Source organism: Pelophylax lessonae, assembly GCF_965119305.1.
Source record: "Pelophylax lessonae genome assembly, chromosome: 11".
In the NCBI taxonomy this organism is placed as follows: domain Eukaryota; kingdom Metazoa; phylum Chordata; class Amphibia; order Anura; family Ranidae; genus Pelophylax; species Pelophylax lessonae.
The window spans coordinates 164592379-164617665 of NC_138778.1; the positions used below are offsets into that span (position 1 = coordinate 164592379).

The following is a 25287-nucleotide window of genomic DNA, read 5'->3' on the forward strand; positions in this document are numbered from 1 at the left end:
TGTGCCAGCGTCCTGGGAGCGCCAGATGTGACTGTACATGGTTGATAGCTCGCTCCTGATACATTTGCAGTCTGCTTTGTACCTCTTGTGCAATGCAAGTTCCGCCTGCTTCTCCTCCCTATCTGCTGGTCCGTCTCTCCCTAGAAACTCCCCTCCTCTTCCTCTCTTGGGGCCACCCACATGACGTCCATAGACACGTCATCATCCACGTCACCTTCCCCACCACTAACATTCGAGATCTCGGAGTAGGCAGCAAAAGCAGGGACCAACCTCTTTGGGCTGATCTTGGTACTGTCATCTGACTGCTTAGTGGTGGCTGTTGCTACCTCCTCTTCCTGATCCGATGCCAGTAATGGCTGCACATCGCAAATGTCTTGTGATGGATCAGAAAATAATTCCAGTGACTCAAGCGGAGGGTATATGGTGGTGGTGGTGTTGGTGGTGGTAGTGTCTTTGGGGGTGCACACAGCAGAGAGTGAAGAGGGTGCAGATAGAGAGGATGAGGAGGGTGCAGAAGAGGAAGGCTGAGTGAGCCACTCAACCAAGTCTGGTGCGTCCTTTGATGTAATCGAACGCACCTTCTGAAACGTCACACTTTGGCTCCGGCCTACTGCTCCTGCCCTACCCCTACCACCCCTGCATAAGGGCCTGCCTCTTCCTCTGCCTGTCATTTTTTAATTTACTCTGTGACAAAAGTCTCTAGAGAAGCACAGTATATGTGGAACAAGGTATATAACACCCTGCTTCAATCTGTGATTTCAAGGGGCCACAGGTTTATCACACCAGTTCTACAAATAATTGGCCGGTAACTGTTGTCACTGCTTGTAGCACAGTAAATGCAGTAAAAGAGGCCACATTTTTGCAGGACTAAAATACACTCTTAGAAAAGTATACTGTTAAATTACACCCCACTTCAATATGTGGTATCGGGGGGCCACTGGTTTATCACACCAGTTGTACAAAAAATTGGCCAGTGAATTTGGCACTGTGTGTAGTAGAGTTAATGCAGCAAAAGAGGCAATATTGTTGCAGGACACAAATACACTTATACAAGTATACTAAGATAACACCCACTTCAATATGTGGTATTGGGGGGCCACTGGTTTATCACACCAGTTGTACAAAAAATTGGCCAGTGATTTTGGCACTGTGTGTAGCAGAGCTAATGCAGCCAAAGAGGCAATATTGTTGCAGGACACAAATAAACTTATAAAAGTATACTCAGATAACACCCCACTTCAACATGTGGTATTGGGGGGCCACTGGTCTATCACACCAGTTGTACAAAAAAATGGCCAGTGAGTTTGGCACTGTGTGTAGCAGAGTAAACACAGCAAAAGAGGCAATATTGTTGCAGGACACAAATACACTTATAAAAGTATACTCAGATAACACCCACTTCAATATGTGGTATTAGGGGGCCACTGGTTTATCACACCAGTTGTACAAAAAATTGGCCAGTGAGTTTGGCACTGTGTGTAGCAGAGTTAATGCAGCAAAAGAGGCAATATTGTTGCAGGACACAAATACACTTATACAAGTATACTCAGATAACACCCCACTTTAATATGTGGTATTGGGGGTCCACTGGTCTATCACACCAGTTGTACAAAAAATTGGCCAGTGAGTTTGGCACTGTGTGTAGCAGATTTAATGCAGCAAAAGAGGCAATATTGTTGCAGGACACAAATACACTTATACAAGTATACTCAGATAACACCCCACTTCAATATGTGGTATTGGGGGGCCACTGGTTTATCACACCAGTTGTACAAAAAATTTGCCAGTGAGTTTGGCACTGTGTGTAGCAGAGTTAATGCAGCAAAAGAGGCAATATTGTTGCAGGACACAAATACACTTATACAAGTATACTCAGATAACACCCCACTTCAATATGTTGTATTGGAGGGCCACTGGTGTATCACACCAGTTATAATACTTTAAAAGTGCTTTTGTCACTGTTTGTAGTATTGCTGCAGAAACGATCAACACAACAGTCACGATACTTCACAGTGCACAATATAAATCCACTATAATATGCTTTCTATATTAGAAAGTATATTATAAGTGGATTACACCCCTATATAGTGCACTGCACACCTATAACAAATACCAGTCCTTAAAATTACTTTTGTGGATCTTAATAGAACGAGTTGTGTCACTGACAATCTGTCCCTGGTACACAGCAGACCTCTCCCTACACTGACAAAAAGCAGAATGTGAAATGGCCGCCAGATCAGGCCTATTTATAAGGTGGGAGGTATGTCCATGTGCTGCAAGGTTTCAATTGGCTGTCCCATTCCACCTGATGGCTGTGTCATGGGTCAAAGTTCTCCCCAATGTAAACTAATATCGCCTCCACGAACAACGGCATGTGGTCGCAAAATCGGCGGGCTGCGATCGAGCAAAGTTTGCCGCGAACCGACCGCCGGGCGAACCGCAAAGACATCCCTACTATGTATAACATCGCAAATCGGTTTCATAATAAGGTACCTGTCTGTGTTTAGTTGCTGATATTGTATGTTCCAATAAACTTGCTTTTTACATTGTATCATTGCGCATGTCACACCTCATTCAAAGTCCCAAGGGCAAATCTTTGCAATTTTCTAAAAAATTATACTTGGTTCCGTATTCTCTAAAAGGGGTGGTACTAGGAGGTGGGTGGGGTCATGCTCACAACATGTTGCCAGTATTATATATATATCCAAAATGACCTAGAAATGCTTTGGAGTAACTGATGAAACACTGGAGTTCAAGGCAAGCATAGTGGAGTGAGAACTGACTTGCCCAGCCTGCTCTCCCTGTGATCCCTAGGAGACTTAACAATATGAAAATGTATAAAGTAAATGCATTACTTAATTGAGAGGATTGTAGAGACCCCTGCTACTTCAATGAAACCCTTAGCATACAAATCAAAATCAGTAATGTATGAAGCCTCCAATGCCATCCTTTCAGTTGGTATCAAAGCCTAAAACCTGGTCAATCCCAATGAAAACATAGTGAAATGGAAGAACCTTTGTACCCCAGATATGGGAACTATAATCTGAAACAAATCGTTTTTGTGGTTACTTCTAATTACTAAAAATTTCAGCTGTAATGGTCATCTAAATCTATACTTTAATTAGGTGGACTATTTCAAAACCACATGAAAATCAAACTGTTTATTGGATACAATTATAACTAGTTTGGGATCGCCATTAGCAGCTTTGTTGCTGCCACCTACCCTCAGTATGCTACTGCAAATTTCTGGAGCCTGAGGAAACTCTGCAATTGGACAGTCTATGGGAAGTGTCCACATCATACAGGTAACAATGTGGATATCCAAAGAAGAGCCCTTCCACTCTGCAGTCCAGAGCATAACATAACCACTGGTTCAGGAAAATATTAGGGGCTTAAATGTACTTTTTTCAAAATGTTATTGACTGATTTGTTTTGGATAAACTGTAGGTACAATAAAACCTTGGCTTAAGAGCGTTTTGCAAGACAAGCACATTTTTTTAAATAAATTTTGTCTTGATAAACAAGCAATGTCTTGATATACAAGTAGCGTCATGTCACAACTGAGTATAAAAAAGAAGAGAGGCGCCTCTAAGTGAAGCAATATGGTTACATTTATTGAAGGTACAATATTTAGCAATTCATATGGTTGATGATTACAACAGGCACATCTAAGTATGCAGGCATCTGTGGGTAAAGATGTCTACATAAACCATCCTCCACACCGCCATCTACGCCATCCCTTCCACGCTGCACTCAACGAGCGCTTCAAGCCTCCCTTTCAGATCACTCTACTGCAGGGTAGTCTCCCCGGTCATGACTGCAGACTGACGGCTGTGAGATCCGGCGGTGTGGAAGATGGTCTATGTAGACAGCTTTACCCCGGGTGCCTGCATACTTAGATGTGCCTCTTTCAATCACCAACCATGTGAGTTGCTAAATGTTGAACCTTCATTAAATGTAACCATATTACTACACTTAGAGGCGCCTCTCTTCTCTTTAATACACTGTAGTTCCTGCTGGATTTTGCTTCTTCTTGTGGAGGCGCCATTTGTGGATGGAAATTTTATGGTTATACAACCTCACATTGCTATACTCTTTTTATATGGACTATGAATTGAAGAATTTATGAATAAATGGTTGTGGAACGAATCATCTGAGTTTCCATTATTTCTTATGGGGAAACTTGCTTTGAAATAAGAGGGCTTTGGATTACAAGCATGCTTCCGGAACAAATTATGCTCACAATCCAAGGATTTACTGTATACTGTAAAATAATTTTTTTGATCACCTTGACTAAAATTACCCTTTATTTTTCACACTTAAAAAAGTGATTTTTAATAATCCCCCTTATTGGGAGAGACCTAAATAATTTAGTCGAATTTGGGTATGATATGAGGGTATTGACAAAAAAAAAAAAAAAGCTATTTATTACCTAGTTATAGCCGTATACCTACCATATACACACTTCTAAAGATACATAAAGACCCTAAGAATCCACCTGCTAGACCTATAGCTAGACCTAGTATAGGCTCAGTAAAGGCGAGAGTAGGATAGTATTTAGATACATTTTCACAAACTAGTGTTATACACACAAAAGCTTATTTCAAAGATACAAATAATTTTTTACCGCTTTTAAAAGGAGTGTCACCACTAGATCATTTGGAGGTTATTTTAGTTAGTGCAGATGTATCATCAATATATACGATTATTGAGCATGATGGAGCTCTACTAGCATTGAATCGGGCATTTAGTCAAAGGGACAATCTCCCCCATGTACAAAATACGTTTTTAATGATGGGATTAGATCTTTGTCTGTCCCATAATTACTTCTAGTATGATGGGAAATTTTACACTCAGAAGAGGTGCTGTAGCGATGGACACGAAATTTGTGCCCAGCCTCCCCAGTGAATGGGAGGACAAATTTTTTTTGGGCAAAGGAGGGATGAACTTTTATTGCATAAAAGGTTCATAGATGATATGTTCTTTATCTGGGTTGGCTCAGAAACATCGTTATTGGAGTTTATGAATCATTTAAACATCAACACTAATAATATAAAATTGGAGTACCACTGGAGTAAGGAACAAGTCCACTATTTGGATGATAGTATCATTACACAAAACAAATAATTAACTACCAAAGTTTACTTTAAGTCCACCGATCAGAATAGTTATCTTCCTATTTGTAGTGGACATCATCCGCTATGGCTTAGGAACATACCGAAAGGGCAGTTCACGCAGATTAGGAGAATTGTATTTTCTTGTGAGGAATTGTACTGTTGACTATATGTCACAATCAGAATTAATTAAACAGAGGTTTATTGAAAAAGGATACAGGCCAGACATTCTGGAGGAGGTTATCCAGGATGTGGGTCAAACCTCATAGGAGATAGGTTTGGCTGATAAAGAGAAATCTAAGCATGAATGTTTTTTTTTTTTTTTCCAACATGAATGGGTTTTTATTAGAAATTATCATTCCCAATTCATGGAAGTGGAAGCAATTATTAGGAAATACTGAAATATATCGAGTATAGATAAGACCCTCCAAAAAGTTCTCCTTTTTGATCCAATGTTTATTTATAGGAAAGCTCCATCATTTGGAGATGTGGTAATAAAAAAGGTATTGGATCAACCAGTAAGACCACAAATGTTCTGGGACAAAGCAGGCTTGTATGCCTGCAGGAGGTATAAAACTTGTCAATAAGTAAACACACATATCAGAGGGCTTACTAGGTTTAAATCCACCGCTAATAGCCAGGAATTTGAAATAAATGAATTTATTTCTTGTAATTCCACTCATGTTGTGTTCGCCCTAGAATGTCCCTGCAGGCTAATGTATATTGGCTGTACAAAAAGAACATTAGGTAAACGGGTGTCCGAACACACAGTATCTCACAAAAGTGAGTACATCCCTCACATTTTTGTAAATATTTTATTATATCTTTTCATGTGAGAACACTGAAGAAATGACTGCTACAATGTAAAGTAGTGAGTGTACAGCTTGTATAACAGTGTAATTTTCTGTCCCCTCAAAATAACTCAACAGACAGCTATTAATGTCTAAACCACTGGCAACAAAAGTTAGTACACCCCTAAGTGAAATTGTCTAACTTGGGCCCAATTAGCCATTTTCCCTCCCCGTTGTCATGTGACTCATTAGTCATTTCTTTAGTTTGGCAAAAAAAAAATTATGCATCATTAACAACACAAACACAGCTGATTGCAGGAACAAGTAAGACTTTTGTTTTATTGAAAATTTAGTAAGTGAAAAGGACAAGAGAACGATGATCAAAATTCACCCAGATTACGTACTACACCACAATGTTTTTTTTTTTTTTTACTAAAGCTAGAGAGGGCAAAATGAGTCACAATTCTGCAAAGAAACCAATCAGCTTCCAGGTTTTATTTCTAGAGCTTAATTAAACAAGCTGAGGTTAAAAGTTTCTCTGCAGAATTGTGACTCATTTTGCCCTCTCTAGCTTTAGTAAATAAACCCCAATAATCCTTACACATTCTAAATAACCAGAATCTATGGCTTAGTATGTCCACCACAATAAAATATGCATCTTGAATGCAAATATTCCATTAATATGTACATTGGTAGACAGTACAACGAAGTTTATAACCTATGATTATAAAACCAATACTACAACTCAATAATAAAACATGCACAGGATTATGGTAATGTAACTTCATAAAGTCACAACAGAATACTAGAGTTCCACTTGAATTAAGCATGTGTTTTATGTATGCATTCACATACTATAGGCACATTTTAATACTGATCAGACTGGTTCATATTCTAACTAATTTTGCATATGATTATTGTAAATCAAATTGACTAATTATGGTGCAGCTCACTTTTTATGAGTGAGGCAAACTGCCTTGCAACTGTATGTACAAAACTATAAGGGCCTGTTTACGCTTGACAGTGTTTCATTAACAAATGCATCACAACTCACTTTTAGAGCATTGTGGTGCACTCCATTACCACAGGTTATTTTTTCTGAATGGGCCCAAAAAGTAAAAGTGCTTGCACTCTATAGTTTTCTCCAAATCACTATGACGTAAACCATATTGTACTGTGTGCTGTGCTGCATAATGCTATAGCATAGATGCATTCTGCTCATGCGTTGGGGTACCATTTAATGCGGTTGAGCAATAAATGGCACTGAAACACATTGTACTATGTTTTGGCACAACATCTGTGTATTAAAATGCATTAATGTAAGAAGATGGAGTGAATGGGCCCTAAAAGTATTGAAAGTGCTCCAAGAAAAAAGTGAATGGAAAGTCATATATTAAACTTATATAATTTACCACCAATCTCTAAAGATGAACACATATCTAACTAATCCTAAACCTTGCATTCTTTCAGTTGGGTCTACTGGGTATCTTGGTGGATCTAGTTCATATCTCATGCCAAGTTTTGTCTAGGTGAAGCAGATTCCGAAGGCCACATAAGAAGAAGACAGAGAAAAACACCAAAAGACTTTCTAGAGATATGATAATATTATTATGCACAGGGTTCTCCAGAAGAGTCAGAAACACATTAGCATACATTATGGTGATTATGATGTTGATGATGACTTTGATGATGTTGATGATGATGAGTGGGGCTAGTCACATGGTGAACTTTCACTGCGTGGTGAGATCCTGAAAGTAGAAGTTAATTAATAAAGATCTATGTCACATTATAAAGGGATGTCTATGTTTCTCATATCAATCCTCCATATTCCAATTATTGTTGTTATTGTTACATAATTAGTCAAGTTTAGAAACCTGCTTATGTACCATGAGTTGTAGATATATTGATTTTAGCAGGGTTACCCCAAGACCTGAAATGTATTTATTTAGTAAAAAAAGTTGAAAAATGTTGCCTTGGACAAACATTCAACTATGTATTTGAAAATATAGTTAGTCCTTTATGTTTGCAGTATCATTAATGCACACAACTTTTTTAGAAACTGTCAACAGCTAGAATCTGTGCAAGACCATTCCACATTTTCACAGCTGAAAACAGCTCTGGGCCATTTCTGGACCAAAGCCCACCATTTACAGATGGTAGGAAGGGAAGCAGGTTTCATAATAGTTCATAATATTGCCACTTTAAATGCTGTTTGTCCCATATACAAGGGCATATCAAAATTCACAGCAGTCAATGTGACTGCTATAGAACCCATTAGCAAAAAGGGCCTAGAAATATCTGGCTACATAGTGACCTATGCAATGTGAATTTCAGATAACATTTTATAAATATAGTTGGCTAAAATAAATGTTTATAGCGCATGACTGCTGATTAAAGGGATTGGTATTATCAGTAAATTGTTGGCATTAAGATGGGGATAATATAGATGAGGTGGCATTTTAAACTATGTGCAATGGGGTCCAGACCCTATGAGGGGGTGTCTAAACGCTACTAATCTCCAGGTGGTAGTTAAAATGTTTTTCATGTTTTACATTCTACACATATTTCTACCAGCTCTTGTCCTGCTATTTAAAGTGGTTCTAAAACCTAAAAGGTTTTTTACTTTTTTTTCCTTAAGGCATTCTCTGCATTAAGGTAAAAACCATCTCTGTGCAGCCTCAAGCCCTCCCAATACTTACCTGGGCCCATTCTTGATCCAGCTCTGTGCACAAGAGCAGTGGCTCTCACGGATCTCTCACTCCTCATGGATTCAGAGACTGCATTTGACTTCTACTGCTGTCAATCACAGTCAGTGAGGAGGGATTGGGGCTGGGGCGGAGCCACACTCTATGTGTCTATGGACACACTATTGTGAATAAGCCCTCATGCATGGCCCTATAGCAAGCTGCTTGCTATGGTGGGCACTCAGCAGGGGGAGGAACCAGCAGAGTAAGCACACATCAGGTAAGTATGACATGTTTGCTATAAAAAAATATAAGGTTTACAATCACTTTAAGACAATATATATTTACATACCATGACTGCCTCCTAGAGAACTTTGACCTGAAGTGCTGAAATTTAAAACACACAGTAAAGATTAATGAAGAAATATATGGTATTGTGACTATTATGTATGGCTTGGTTTAACGAATATATTGATAAACAAAATGGAAACATTTTATGAAACATTTGTTTTTAAAATTAAGCTGTTCTCCAAATTATATTGTTCTATTCTGGTAGCTGATTGATTATTATAGCCAATAATTCAGATATAAACATTATTTCTTTCCTCCTAAAAGATTCAATGTGAATAGGTGTTGCTATAAATTGAGGCCCGCATGTTTTAAGAAATATTAAGTTGCTTGTCCTGTCTGAAATACATACTGGATATCATGACCCTCCAATAGGCGCTTATAGGTGGCGATCTCCATCTCCAGGTGAGTCTTTTGGTCCATCAGGATCTTGTATTCCTGATTCTGACGTTCCAGGTCAGATCGCATCTGGGCCAGCTGGGACTCTACATTGTTGATCATACATTGTAATTGGGCAAGTTGAGCCCCAAATGTGGCTTCTGTCTCTGCTAAGGTGTTTTCTAGAGCTGATTTCTGGGAAAATATAGAGAAAGGTTGTATAAAAAAAACAAGTAATTACAGTACATATTGTTAGTCTTTGCAGAATGAACTGAAGATGCCCACCGACTTAAACTAACAGCAACTGCCCATTGATACAAACTTTAATTAATACAAACTTTAATACTTACCAAACTGAGCTGGCTTTGCAGTTCGATTTCCAAGGTTTGGATGGAACGTCTCAGGTCAATGACTTCAGTTTGTACAGACTGGAGTCTTTCAGAACCAGAAGCAACTTCACGATTCAGTTCTTCAGTCTATATGAATAGAAAGTTTGTCAGAGTCATGCACCTACTAATATTTGCAGTCTAAAGTCAAAGAAGGTTTATTTCTGATCTTCTGTGAAGATACATATGACTAATTTTTAATTTACAATAGCTAGGCTTAAGTTGATTTGTACTTTTCTATTCGTTTTAATATCTTTGAAGTTATGCCACATTTTGTCCTTTGTGTCCTTAGGCAACAGCCTTAAAGCCCAGTTGCACCCGTGCCCCAATAAACACTCACGTCCCTGATCAGGAAGCATTAGTGTGGCCGCTTGGCCAGAGTAGTTGTTACTGTGCAAGGGGTGTGGCCTACCTCTGAAGATCTCTGTATTAGAGCAGTGCACCTGATCTTTAGTGTAACTAGAAGGTTGTGATGGTAAAGTACAACTAACCATTAAAGCTGATCATGTTCTCATCCATATTTATTGTTTATTGGAATATAACCATGAAGTAATAATGCATAATGATCAAAATATAATAGTTACCTATCACGCTATTTTTATTACAGGTTTAACAAGCTTTTTTACTCTACAAAAAGACTTACGCGTTGTCGGAAAATAGTTTCCACCTCTCTCAGGTTCCGTTCCATCAGATTCTCATACTGCTCTCTGATCTCAAACAAGGCTCTATTCAGATCAGCCGATGGTGCAGCATCCATTTCCACATTGACCCTGGCACCCAACTGAGCTTGCAAAGCATTGACTTCCTGTAAGTAGAAGTTTTAGAAACTAGTTGTGTGATGGGTGAATTTCTGTAGATCCCCATAATGTGTGCTTTAGGATCTGTGTTGACTTGGCTTTCAGGCTTATGTCAATGTGCAAATGTTGTGGGCTTTTAAATGCATTTGAAAATAGTTTGAGACATTTCTGAGATTATTTAATTAATTGACAAGTAAAAAAAGATAAAAAGATTTTAAAAAAGTGCCAAAGTTGCCAATTTTCCTCAGATGGTCCAGGATGGCAGCATACCTCTGAAGCACAAGTGATGTCAACATTATTTACAACTGCTTTTTAACAATTTATAAATTATTTTTCTTTAAATAAATGTCTGACTTAGCTTGAAAAAGGGGTAGCAGGCATCTCACCTCCCCATGGGTTCTCTTCATTAGCTGCAGTTCCTCCTGAAGGTTTTCTACTTGTGTTTGTAGATGACATATTTCCCTGTTCAGTTCTTCCAGTAGTATACGAAGTCCATTCACATCAGCCTCAACACTGCTTCCCAGCTGGCGTTCCATTTCATACCTGGTGACAAAAGGAAGACAAAAGCAATTAATGCTGATAATGATAATAATGATGAAAGACATGAAATATAGAAAGGCTTACTTGTTTCTGAAGTCATCTGCTGCTAGACGAGCATTGTCTATTTGTAGTACAATCCTGGCATTTTCCACAGAAGTTGAAGAAATCTGGAAAATATAAGTGTTACCGGTAATTATTTATTGCAAAGATAAATTCATAGAGTGTATTAAACTGAACTTTGCTCTGTATCAATTAAGATAACTTGTTACATATCTATTATGGCTTGCACTGTAACATGACTTAAGGGTAAATTCACACTAACTACATGCTAAAACATTCCCTTTTAGCATTCAACTGGTATCTGTGTTGTGGCAATGGTTAAGAGCGATGCCTTGGGTTTTACAACACAAGGCACTGTTTATCTTTTTTTTAAACTTTATTGAAAGTGTACACTCCATTCAGGGCACGGCCCTGCACTGCAGTGTCCTCCAGTGCAACCCAGTGTGAATGGGGCATACTTGTTTTCTATGTAACCTGGGATTTCTTTTCTCATACCTGGGACTTTTAGGGGTTCCTGCCCACATTTGTGTGTTCCAGCAGAGAAGACCATCACAATGGCCACTGGAGTTGTGCAGACTCAGAAACTCAAGTGAAGGGATATCAACGATAGGACCTCTGGGAGATATTACAAATTATCAGATGGTTTACCTCTCCTGTACTTACCAAACACTAAAATGCCAGCACTATCTGTACTAACATTCTAATTAAAGTGTCATTAAACCCACAACAGTAACAACTGTTCCCCTTTGGCGAATGAGGGTGAGCACACGCCCCCAGAATCGCTCCCACCGGTGGCTGATCAGCAAGTGGTTAAACCGACATTAGTAAAAACTGTCAGTACATGCTGTATGATATGCTGTTCATGTCATGTTCAGTCACTATGGGATTTGTTTTCTGTATACTGCAAAAAACCTGGTTGATCCTGCTGTTCTCCCTCCTTGTCTGTGTCTCTACTACAGCCTGAGATTGTGTAGACCAGCTGTTGCCAAGTCCTAAGCCCCACCGAATCATTGACATTGATTGGGAAATTTCTCCTGCTGAGGGTCCCGTTGAGTGAACCTACTACCTGCTGCATATTGTACAGTGCCATCATCCATAGATGAAGAGAATAGATGGGATAATGTGAAGTAAACAGTGTGCGTTTAGTATCACTTTAATGTTTTACTGTACACAGTCCAATACTCCTTTTGAGGGAAACTATTGTCAAACTCTTTATAGCGTATTCTCAGTCTAAAATGGCTGCTATATTAAAGCCTATCTGAACCTAAAAACAAAATGTAAAATATTACTGCCTACCAACCCTTACAAGTATGGTTATTTTCATTTTTCAGTCTGACAGCAGTTTCAGCAAGTACAGAAAATATTTGTTCATCTAGAGTCCTAGTTCATTTAATAACTTTGATGCATACAGTCCTAAAATCAAGTTTTTTATCCAGTACATGTCTTCATCAGAGTGCCCGAAAGCATGAACGAAATGCACTGAGACCCATTTCAGGTGCTGTATAAAATATGTAATCTGGTATACCTTTAGATGCTTAACATGCCTAATCTGTATTTATATATTAAATATGTTGGTGTCAGGGTGAGTTTAAAAATATGAATATGTAATCACTACAATATTTGTGTAGATTTAGTGTTCATAAATAAAAAGAATATGTGTCAAAATAATTTCCTAATTATTACACCACGTATGTAGACAAGTTCATTCAGCTACCTGGCCTTGAAGCTCTTGAATTATTCTGAAGAAGCAGCTGTAGTCAGGTAAAGCGCTGGGCTGATTCCTCTCATACCACTCCCGGATATTTCTTTCAAGCTGAGCGTTCTGTTGCTCTAGGGAGCGGACTTTGTCCAAGTAGGAAGCCAAGCGATTATTCAATTGCTGCATGGTTTCCTTCCCATTGACACTGAATAAAGCATGATGACTAATAATGCTTCTATGGCTGCCGCTCTGAGCACTTCCATGAACATGCTTGGATATGGAGATTCCTTTGCCTCCTGATCCTCCATGTACACTGGGGGCTCTATAGTGATTGCTATGATGGACTTTATGGGAACTTCCATGATGGGTGGCATGGGATCCTCTATGTTGAGAACTATTAGAACCTGTAGAATGGAATTTGTGGGAGCCTCCATTGTGAGAAGTAAGGGAACTTCCATGATGTAAATTATGGGATCCTCCATGATGAGAAGCATAAGAAACCCCATGGTGGTGAGAAGAGTGGGATCCTCCATGATGGCTTATTGAAGATCCTCCATATTGAGCACCATACGTGTGGCTTGGAATCTTAGACAGATGACTACCACCATGGCAGCTTCCATGGTATGATCCAGCAGAGGAGTGACCACTGTAACTCATGATGATGGAATTGAGTGGTGCAGATGACCTAAAAGTGTGCTTTTCTAAGTGGATGTCCTTTACAATATGTTCTCCATTCATTCTGCTCCTTTATATATGTAAAACTGGGAGTGCCACAAAACATTAATTGCTAATATTAATTTTTACAAGTATCCGACTGCTCATCTATCCACTGCTTTACATGCTTGACATGAGGATTTAACATTAAACATTTGGTAATCTGCTTGGAAAACATTAGACAATTGTAAAACAACTTCAAAATCAGTAATTTATTGCTGTCCAGCTCATTAGGAACTTTTGCTCACTCCACCCTAAAGAAATAACAGGAAAAGCTGACTGACTTGGCTGAACACACCTCAAATAAAACACTCAAAAATGCAATATTGTAATTATAAACTAATGAAACGTTTAATCACAGAATGCAGTTGGTCTGAAGCTGGACACAAAGCAAAAGATTATTTTCAATTCGATCAATCAGGTCTGAAAAATCTAACTACAGTGATAAAGTGTGAGGTACTACCCAAACAATGTATTTCGTATTTCATTGATATCTATTTAGGTAGTCTGTGCACTTACCAGCTGGCAAATGTTGTTGCTTTGCTATAATGGCATTTCTCTTTTCTATATAATAAAGAGTCAAGGTTCCAAAATATTTCTTAGGGTCCTTTCACACGGGCGTTCCGTTTGTCCATTTTTCATCCATCCAATGCGGGTGAAAAAATGGACATAATGTATGTCTATGGGCTAGCGGACGTTAGCGGATGACCATCCGCTGACATCCATTTTGCGTCTGTTCCGTTAAGTTCAGTTTTTTGAAATGCAAGAGAACCCTATTTTTCTTCTGTTTTAAAAATGTAACGGACGCAAAAATGGATGTCAGTGGATGTCATCAGCTAACGTCCGCTAACCCATAGACATACATTATGTCAGTTTTTTATCCGCAAATGGATGGATGAAAAACAGACATACGGAACGGACCCTACAATAGTGACATCCATGTCCGATTAAAAAAAAAAAAAGTGACTGAACGGAAAAAAAAACAGAGCTGACCCTGTGAAAGGGCCCTTAATGTGTTATCTTTCTTAAGGACCTGTGTTTTGGACAGTAAAGTTGGGGACATTGGCCCTAAATCATCAAGCTGCATTAGCATTTAGGATATGGTAAATAACACTTATGGCATGCTAACAGATATGTGATAGTATTGATTGACAGGCCTCATTAGCATGTCTTTACGTTATTGAGTCCAAATGGTTCACATCCAACGCTTCAGTTTCAGAAACACCCTTTTAAAACGAATGTCAATAGAGCTAAACCAAGAAATTGTTAGAAAGTAAATCTGCAGAAGCAAAAACTCAGACGTGGTAGTAGATTGAAAAGGCCATTTTCAGGAACTTGTGGCCCAGAGGAAGTTCTGACAAATTGTTCAGCAATTAGGTAGAGGAAAGAGGACCCACTTTCGGTTGTGCTGAGCAAGCATGGGGAGTTGCTGACTATTGTTAAACAACTGAGCAGTGAAAGAGACATGCTTTAAATATTTCTAAATAGGCTATGGTATATAGGCACTTAAGGATATGAGCAAATGATATGACAGCAAAAATGGTTATGAAATTGCAAGGGACCATAGGGATGGGTAGCACAGGGGGGATTATTAGTCCATGTGCTTATCAGTTGGTATGTGGGGATGATAAAGGTCTTAAAGCAACTTTAAGGAAGTCCATAGGACGGATCAGGACCAGTACCTGGGGGTGGGTGGGGGCAACTCACGGCTGGCTCTCAAGGAGAGTGAAGTCAACTCTGGATATGAGTAAAGGGAAGAAGGAAGAGCGCCTCTGAGTGCAAAGTAAAATTTAATGCAGGAATAAAAACATAGTGACTTACATCACAGTAAGGAGTAATGTGTATATCCTGGTGTGTCAGCAGTTCCGGGATGGCATGGCTGTGGTCCTCAGGATCCAGGGGAGCCTGGGGAGCAGGCAGTCGTACCGGCTGGCTGTGTGCTTTTGGTCAGACGGGAGACCGCGAGGCGGAGACTGGATGGCGTCTGACGTCAAAACTGAGGGAAGGGCAAGATGGTGGCGGTGGCTTCACAACGCGTTTCGGAGTCTACGCTAAACCCCGGCTGGACATGCGCACTCCTTTTTCAACTTGAAAAAGGAGTGCACATGCCCTTTTTTAACTTGAAAAAGGAGTGCGCATGCCCAGCCGGGGTTTAGCGCAGACTCCAAAATGCGTTGTGAAGCCACCGCCGCCATCTTGCCCTTCCCTCAGTCCTGAAGTCAGATGCCATCCAGTCTCCACCTCGCGGTCTCCCGTCCGCCCAGAAGCACACAGCCAGCCGGCACGACTGCCTGCTCCACAGGCTCCCCTGGATCCTGAGGACCACAGCCATACCATCCCGGAACTGCTGACACAGTTACTCCTACTCCTTACTGTGATGTAAGTCACTATGTTTTTATTCCAGCATTAAATTTTACTTTGCACTCAGAGGCGCTCTTCCTTCTTCCCTTTAAATATTTCTAAATGTACATAGTATTCTTTTTTTTTGTAGAAGGCTGTGCTGAAAATCAAAGGAAATAAGCACAAGAGACCAGCACCTACAATTTTTTGTTTGCTTCGTTCTGCACTCCTGTGACCCATTTTCAGCCGACACCAGAGTGAAGTCTGCTGTCGGTTAATGTCGCCCAGCGGGTCCATGCTCTGGATCAATGCCATCTTTATTGTGAGGAACTACCTAAATGCCTGACTTGAAGCTAGCTCAGCCTCTTAGCAAGCCACTGGGAGACTGAGCCAGCCACTCTCACCACCTCCAGAGCTTGTTGGTACAGTGAGAACTGGAGGGGCAGAGCTCTGTTGAGTTCTATTGACTGACAGTCATTGGCTCTCTGCTCCCTGAAGACCAAGAACTGAGTGATTAGTGATCTTTGTTCTTGGTGTAGAGGCAGTGTGGGACAATTGCAGTTGGGATCAGTGCTGCAGCTGTCAAGGTGAGTATGGTTGTTTGTTCTTTACGATTCCTGAACTTCTATTTTAATAAGAATGAGAACAAGGTTTGGTTGCAAACAGTGGAATCAATGCTTTCCACAGAATTTCAGGGCTTATTCTACAAAACATGTTGGAAAACCTAGCTGTGCAAGAGCACACTGAATTATAGCTATTGGTCCTTTGAAATAATAGCTACAAGCTTATGTTGTCTGAAGATACCCATGCCACTTGGCAGATGTGCCATTCACAGGACTTTTTAGTAGGAACATGGGGGAATGCAGTTCTGGCACCTCCAGCGATGAATTATGTATAGGGGCAATGGGTGCTGGAGTGTCTAATGATGCTGGCTGCTAGGAAATCTATTGTCATGGGGGGGGGGGCTATTGTTGCAGGGGGGTTATTAATGCTGGGGAAGTCTATTGTTGCTGGTGATGGATCTATTGCTGGTGGGGGAGATCCATTGTTGGGGGAGGGGTCTGTTGCTGCTGGCTGCTGGCTGATCTATTGGTGCTGGTCCGGGTTTTTTTTTTTTTTTTTGAGGTGGATCTACTTTTTCTGAGGGGTCCATTGTTGCTGGCTGCATGGATCTATTGGGATTACTGTTTTTCTAGTTATCAACATTAACCCATTCCATATAAATTACACCACAACATGATACTTGGTTCTGTTTTCTTTAAAAGGGGTGGTACTGGGAGGTGGGTAGGGCAAGGAAAAATGAGTGTCTTTGAATGAAGGAGTACCTTCATCTATTCTCTGGGAAAAAAAAGACCCTGATCATACATCTCCAACTGACACCAGGCACCATAGCAGGCCCACGACATGCTGCCAGTATTACATATCCCAACTGACATAGAAATGCTTTGTAGAGAAAATGAAAGCAGGACCCTGTCCTGCAGCAGAAGGGCTTTAATGGCATGAGCATGAGACCAACCAAACATATAGAAAAGTACCAAAATATTTTATTCATACACGTATCCTTAAAACAGAATGTGCAACATAATATCCGAAATGCAACCAAATAAACAATTAAAATAGTAAAAGAGACATATCAATAGAGAATGTGACCCTTAAACAGCACCTCCTCAATTAATGAATTATATTGGGTAACAATCCCCAGAGAGGATGTCTGTGTGTTGGGTCGCCTCCGCAGGTCAGCATGTTTCGCTGTACTGCGTAGCTTCCTCATGACCAATATAGGAGGAAAATACATTCTGCTAAATATAATAAACACATATTAGGTATGTACAAATATTAATGTACATGTATATATACATATATTTAACTTCTAATATAAAGGTAAGTTGACAATCCCCAGAGAGCACTTGCAGCAGAGACAATTGGATCCGCTAGGTCATCATAATATGTCTTTTGGATGGACATAGGGACCACAGGATATCCCACCTACAGGGGCCTCATTACCTTAATGTTTCAACATCTACACAACCAATATATAGACAAAAAGAAACAGTTTATTTAATACAGTAACGCTACAAAAAAGTAAAGCAATACTGAAGATTCCTTTTATCCTGTATTAGTAATATCTGTAATATACCTGTCTGGTGAGTGCATGGTTGCCCATCAAGGTTGTTTAAATGTGTAGTTTGGAAAACACTGTTACTTCAGTAGCCCAAAATCTACTGAGGATTCATCCACTCCTAATCACTTCCATCCAGGCAAAGGGGAAAACGGTCCCTCGATCTGAGTGGAGCTATACAAAAAATTGGTGCAGGATTCCACCAACTACAAAAGAGAAGCACATCCAAGCATAAGCTGTATAGGAGACTGATCCATCATACCCTCTCCCATAGTATGGGCCACACATGGCTCAAAGACTCATACCTGTGTCTGGCCACCTCACGCTCAACCTCAGTCCACTGAAGGAAAGGGAACAGTGGGCTATTAGGGGAATTCTTTTAAATCCCCATGGAGCCGCACGTCAAACCCGGAATGAATTAGTAAATTCATTTTTTTAACTGAGATGATTGTGGAGAACCCCTATTACTTCAATGAATTCCTTAGCAAAAAAATCAGTAATGTAAGAAACCACCAATGCCAACCTGTCATTGGCTCAAATACTGGTCTATCCTTACGGAGATATAGTGGAATGAAAGCAACTTTTTGCCCCAGGCATGTAAACTATAATCTGAAACATTCATCTTTTTTGGAGTTACTTGTAATTACTAATAATTTCAGCTCTAATGTTCATCTAAACGTATATTTTAGTTGGGTGGGCCATTTCAAATCCACACGAAAATGAAACTGTTTATTGGATAATACTGTAATTTGCCTCTGTCACAGCCAACGATCATGCAAGATGATCAAGGGTTCAAAATATCACAATCAGAGGGCACCAGAAATGATCACTGTGGGTCTTGGACTTTTCAAACGGGTCAATTAAGGTGCATCACATTCATGTTCTAAAGTCTTTGAAGTTGACCAGTCTATCTTAGGTATAGACTTAGGTATATTTAGTAAATGTCTCTCAAAAAAACAAACTTTTAAGTACCAGTGTTCAGTAGTAGACCTCTGTTAAGACTCTTGGTCAGCAGCATCCAGCCTTCTCCCCTTAGATATGGCAAATTTTACCTTATAGATTCAAGCTGGACTGACTACAGTGGTGGCTGGTGCTCAAAATTTTTTTTGGGGGGGGGGCGCAAACAGAAAAATGTAATAGGCATTGCTTTGCAGGAAAAAAACGCTGTAAACAATTGCGTGACTTTGAGGTCGCAAAAGTGTGAAAGGGGCCTTCAGTTAATAAGGTATAGTGTGCCCCCTTTCAATGCAGAGTGACCAGCGTGCCCCCCTTTCAATGCAGAGAGACCAGCGTGCCCCCTTTCAATGCAGAGAGACCAGCGTGCCCCCTTTCAATGCAGAGAGACCAGTGTGCCCCCTTTCATTGCACAGTGACCAGTGTGCCCCCTTTCAATGCACAGTGACCAGCGTGCCCCCTTTCAATGCAGTGACCAGCGTACATGCCCCCTTCAATGCAGTGACCAGCGTACATGCCCCCTTTAATAGAGTGACCAGCGTACATGCCCCCTTTAATGCAGAGACCAGCATGCGTTCATGCCCCCTTCAATGCAGTGTGGGCACCCCCGAGACCAGTGCACTTACCTGGAGCCCTGGAGCAGCCGCGGCGGCATCTCCTCACTGTGTCCCCCGGCGGCGCATCTCCACTCTCCTCGAGTCCTCCCACTCCCGCCTCCTCCTCGTCCAATGGCATGGGGTTTGCCTTGCGGCCAATCAGGAAGCCGGTATTAAACCGGCTTCCTGATTGGCCAGGAGGAGGATCAGTGTGACAATAGCGGATTTTCATTCACTATTGTCACACAATGGGTGGGCTCAGGTGATTTAAAAAAAAAAAAAAACATTAAGCTCCATGCGTCCGGGGCTCCTGCATGCAGATTAGGGGGCCGGATGCATGGATGGGGGGGGGGGCGGCGCCCCTGCGCCCTCAATACACCGGCCGCCACTGACTCTAATGCTTCCTTAAACCAAAATGTTCTATGCTCCAGTGCAAAGACATGCTATGCATTCTAAACAAAGCTGTGATCGCAAGCACAGATCCTAATTGTAGGAACCAGGGTTAGAGATCAATGTGGTTCCAATGTTACAGACCATAAAAACCTGACCCTGTGGCTGCAACTTTATCTGCAACTTGCTTTTGAATATACTAATGCCACTTACAGTAACTTGATAATCCTGCATGCACTATCCAAGCCCTGCTTTTACCAATACCATGTTAAAAAAAACAGATACAGTATATTAATTGAGACTTCCAGATTAGAGACATGTTACCAGAGGCTGCCCACTAAAAAAGAAATCTATTTTCTTTCCAATTCAATAATTTCATCACTCCCCTCTGATACCTCCCTAACATTTGTGTAACTTGTTGCAATATAATGTCCAAACTGGATCCCCATATTCTTCATGTGGTCTTACAAGAAATTTAAAATGAGGCAAAACTATTTAGCACCATATCTTTTTTGTCTGTCGTTTTATACATCCCAAGATTTTGTTTCCTTTTACAGCTGCTGCTTGACATTAAGTGGTGCTGCTTAGATGTTAACTATGTACAACTATGAACAGAATATGTAGTCATTGACTTTCTGTGGGCATATAGAAGAGGAACCACGAAACAACTTTATTACGTACCATTAAAAATATATTACACAATACTAAAAATTCCTTTTCTCATAAGGGTTTACAACATGCAAAAATTCAGATTACAGTTCACATGTGGACTCAACTTTAGAGTTGAGCGGACACCTGGATGTCCGTGTTCGGCGGGTTTGGCCGAACTTGAAAAAAAAGTCCGGGTCCGTGTCCCGGACTTTTGCCGAACTTTTCCCGGACACTGAACCCCATTGAAGTCAATGGGGACCCGAACTTTCAGGCACTAAAATGTCTCTAAAACACCAATGGAAAGGGCTAGAGTGCTGCAAATTGCAGCAAAACATAGTTAAGAGCATGGCAAGTGCTCTGCAAACAAATGTGGATAGGGAAATAACTTAAAACAACAAAAAAAAACAGAAAAATAAAACAATGTTCTTCATCTCTGAAGGACGAGGCCCATATGGAGTAGGAGGGAGGTTGAGGTGGTGGTGGATGTGGCGGTGTCATAGGCGTGCGCACAGGGTGTGCCGGGTGTACCTGGGCGTACCCTAATCACCTAGGGCACATAGCATTATCGCTCTGTTTGCCAGTGAGGAGATGGGAAAGATCTCCCTCGGACCTGCTCTGCTCTATTTCTCTTTGCCAGCAGGGAGAGTAATGTATCGGGGCCATGTACATGTAGGCAAACACATGCATGTGTATTTAAACTTTGGGGTGCACACCCTAATGCAATAGGCTGCGCACACCTATGGGCGGTGTAGGTGGAAGCGGCGGTGGAGGAGGACCAGGGCCGGATTAAGAGCATCATGGGCTTGGTGCTGAGGATTTTGAAGGGCCTTAAGGGCTGTGCCTTGGCATGCACCCAGAGGGGGAAGGGTGCAGCCATGCATGCCTAATTCAACATGGGATGCTGTCTCTGAAGCCCATAAACACATCCATGCATCGGCAACTGTCCCTCCTTGTCCGGCCTTCGTGCTGTGTGGGGAGGTTCTGAGGGAGCTGCCTGGGGAAGCGAGCATAGAAGCCAGACTTCTGTGTTTACAAATGACAGAAGAGCGGTAACAGTGAATATGGCCAACCCGGGGCCTATATTAAGGTAGGGGCCTGGAGCTGCAGCTCCAATAGCCCCTATGTTAATCTGGCCCTGAGTAGTGATGTCGTGAACATAAAATTCGCTGTTCGCGAACGGCGAACGCGAACATCGGCGAATGTTCGCGAACCGGCGAACATTGCGAACCGCCATAGACTTTAATAGGCAGGCGAATTTTAAAACCCACAGGGACTCTTTCTGGCCACAATAGTAATGGAAAAGTTGTTTCAAGGGGACAAACACCTGGACTGTGGCATGCCGGAGAGGGATCACACAAAAAAAAGTTCTTAAAAATTGTAATTTTTTGATAGAGAGCCAATTATTAGAAAAATTAAAAAAAATAAAAATAAAAAATTTCTTTGGATTTAGCATCTGGGGGGTCTAAAAAGTGTACCTGTGAAGTTTCAGCTCTGTAGCATGTCCGGAACCAGAAAAAAATTACGAATTAGGGTTAGGGCTAGGGTTAGGGTTAGGGTTAGGGCTAGGGTTAGGGTTAGGGCTAGGTTTAAGGTTAGGGCTAGGTTTAAGGTTAGGGTTAGGGCTAGGGTTAGGGTTAGGGCTATTTTTATGGCTAGGCTTAGAGGGTTAGGGTTAAGGTTAGAGGGTTAGGGTTATGGTTAGAGGGTTAGGGTTAGGTTTAGTGTTAGGGGCTAGGGTTAGGGTTACGGTGAGATACTTAGGGTTAGAGTTAGTAGCCCTACCCCTCTAACTCTAACCCTAAGCACTACAAATAACCCTAACCTTAGCCCTGACCCTAACCCTAGCCCTAACCCTAGCCCTAACCCTAACCCTAGCCCTAACCCTGATTCTATTTTTTTTCTGGTTCTGGACATGGTACAGAGCTGAAACTTCACAGGTACACTTTTTAGACCCCCCAGACAATAAATCCAAAGAATTTTTTTTTTTTTTAAGTTTTTTTTTTTTTTAAGTTTTCCAATAATTGGCTCTATATCAAAAATGACAAATTTTAAGAACTTTTTTTGTGTGATTTAGTGTCTAGGGGGTCTAAAAAGTGTACTTGTGAAGTTTCAGCTCTGTAGCATGTCCAGAACCAGAAAAAAAAAAGATAATTTTTCAGTAGAGCAGGGATGGTGGGAACCCCTTTTACACCTATATGATCTTTTTTTCCTGGTTCTGGACATGCTGCAGAGCTGAAACTTCACAGGTACACTTTTTAGACCCCCCCAAACAATAAATCCAAAGAAATTTTTTTTTGTTAAGTTTTTTTTTTTTCCAATAATTGGCTCTCTATCAAAAATGACAATTTTTAAGAACTTTTTTTGTGTGATTTATTGTCTAGGGGGTCTAAAAAGTGTACCTGTGAAGTTTCAGCTCTGTAGCATGTCCAGAACCAGAAAAAAAAAAGATAATTTTTCAGTAGAGCAGGGATGGTGGGAACCCCTTTTACACCTATATGATCTTTTTTTTCTGGTTCTGGACATGCTACATATATATATATATATATATATATATATATATATATATATATATATATAAAAAAATACTCAAATACCAGCCCTCAAAGGGGCTTTTGGGGACAATATATATATATATATATATATATATATATATATATATATATATATATCACAGAACAAAAAAAAATTACACAAATACCAGCCCTCAAAAGGGCTTTTGGGGACAATAGATATATATATATATATATATATCCAAAAAAAACCTCAAATACCAGCCCTAGGAAGGGCTTTTTGGGGTGCTGTCCTTACAGCAGGAGTGTACCAAGAACACTGGCTAACAAGACCGGGAACTGTCCCCAGCTATAACAGCAGCAGCACCAGCACTTTCCCTGCTCTCAGTAACACAGAAATGATCTAAGATGGATGCTGCCCTTGCTTATTTATAGGAGGTGGGAGGGAGGTATGCTGATTGGCCTGGAATGTGTCTGCTGACTGTGATGTTCAGGGTCAAAGTTTGCCTCAATGATGATGTATAGGAGGCGGACCGAACATCGCATATGTTCGCCCGCAGCGGCGAACGCGAACATGCGAAGTTCGCCGGGAACTGTTCGCCGGCGAACAGTTCTGTACATCTCTAGCCCTGAGGAGGACGAGGTAGCCAACACTGCTTTTTTTTTTTAGAAATTTTAAATGAGGGTACACCCCAAAAGAGTGAGAAAGAGCAAAAATAGAACAATGGCTGGGTAAGGTCGGTGTCCATCGCTATTCTGCACAAGGTACGGAAAAGTCCCGTGGGATCCATGCCTGGTTCATTTTAATGAACGTGAGCTTGTCCACATTGTCTCTGGACAGGCGGCTGTGCTTGTCTGTGATAACGCCCCCAGCCGTGCTAAATACCCGTTCAGATAATACACTGGCTGCAGGGCACGCCAGCACCTCCAAGCCGTAAAGGGCAAGCTCAGGCCATGTGCCCAATTTGGAGACCCAGAAGTTGAAGGGGGCAGACCCGTCATTCACTACATGTAGGCGTGTGCACACATACTGCTCCACCATGTTGGTGAAATGCTGCCTCCTGCTATGACGTTCCATATGAGCTGCTGGTGCTGCTGTTTGTTGTGGCGTTCTGACAAAGCTTTTCCACATTTCGGCCATGCTAACCCTGCCTTCTGAGGTGCTGGCGGTGCCCTGGTTGCATTGGCGACCTCTTCCTCCTCCTCCTCCTCCTCCTCTGCCTTGTGCTTCCACTGTGGCCCCGCTGTCAGGTGGGAATGACAGCAGCATCGCGTCTACCAGCGTGCGCTTGTACTCGCGCATCTTGCGATCGCGCTCCAGTGAGTAAATTAAGGACGGTACGTTGTCCTTGTAATGGGGATCCAGCAGTGTGGCCACCCAGTAATCAGCACAAGTTAGAATGTGGGCAACTCGGCAGTCGTTGTGGAGACACTGTAATCGCTCATGTGTGCCAGGCTGCCCATAAGCAACGAAAGGCTGTCCTCTGTGGGAGGTGTATCGTCTGTGTCCTCTGTATCCCCCCAGCCACGCACCAGTGATGGCCATGAGCTGGCCTGGGTGCCACCCTGCTGTGAACATGGTTCCATCTCCTCCTCCATCTCCTCCTCCTCATCCTCCTCATCCCCTAGAACTGTGCCCCTGCTGGACAATTGTGTCCCTGGCGTTTGTGTGTGCAGGAACCCACCCTCGGAGCCCCTTGCGAATGACTGCCCTGAAAGCCTTGGAAATGTTACCTCTTCATCCTCCTCCTCCTCGTCCTGTGCCACATCCTCTTCCATCATCGCCCGAATTGTTTTTTCAAGGAGGCATAGAAGTGGGATAGTTAAGCTGACAACGGCGTCATCGGCACTGGCCATGTTGGTGGAGTACTCAAAACAGCGCAACAAGGCACACAGGTCTCGCATGGAGGCCCAGTTATTGGTGGTGAAGTGGTGCTGTTCCGCAGAGCGACTCACGCGTGCGTGCTGCAGCTGAAACTCCACTATGGCCTGCTGCTGCTCGCACAGTCTTTCCAGCATGTGCAAGGTGGAGTTCCACCTTGTGGGCACGTCACATATGAGGCGGTGAGCGGGAAGGCCGAAGTTACGCTGCAGCGCTGACAGGCGAGCAGCAGCAGTAAGAACGCCGAAAGTGCGCACAGACGGCCCACACTTTCTGCAGCAGCTCTGACATATCGGGGTAGTTTTTAAGGAACCTCTGCACCACCAAATTCAGC

The 25287-nt window shown here is 41.6% G+C and overlaps 1 protein-coding gene across 1 annotated transcript; it reads right to left on the minus strand.

Moving 5' to 3' along the window:
* Positions 1 to 7406: 7406 nt before the first annotated feature.
* Positions 7407 to 13535, minus strand: LOC309566811 (keratin, type I cytoskeletal 19-like; the record flags this gene model as incomplete). The annotated part of the gene is made up of 8 exons (XM_082272125.1): positions 7407 to 7653; positions 8942 to 8976; positions 9290 to 9510; positions 9666 to 9791; positions 10345 to 10506; positions 10885 to 11041; positions 11123 to 11205; positions 12813 to 13535. 8 exons carry the CDS (start codon positions 13533 to 13535, stop codon positions 7550 to 7552), a joined length of 1611 nt encoding a protein of 536 aa, XP_082128251.1. The 3' UTR covers positions 7407 to 7549.
* Between the last annotated feature and the right edge of the window lie 11752 nt (positions 13536 to 25287).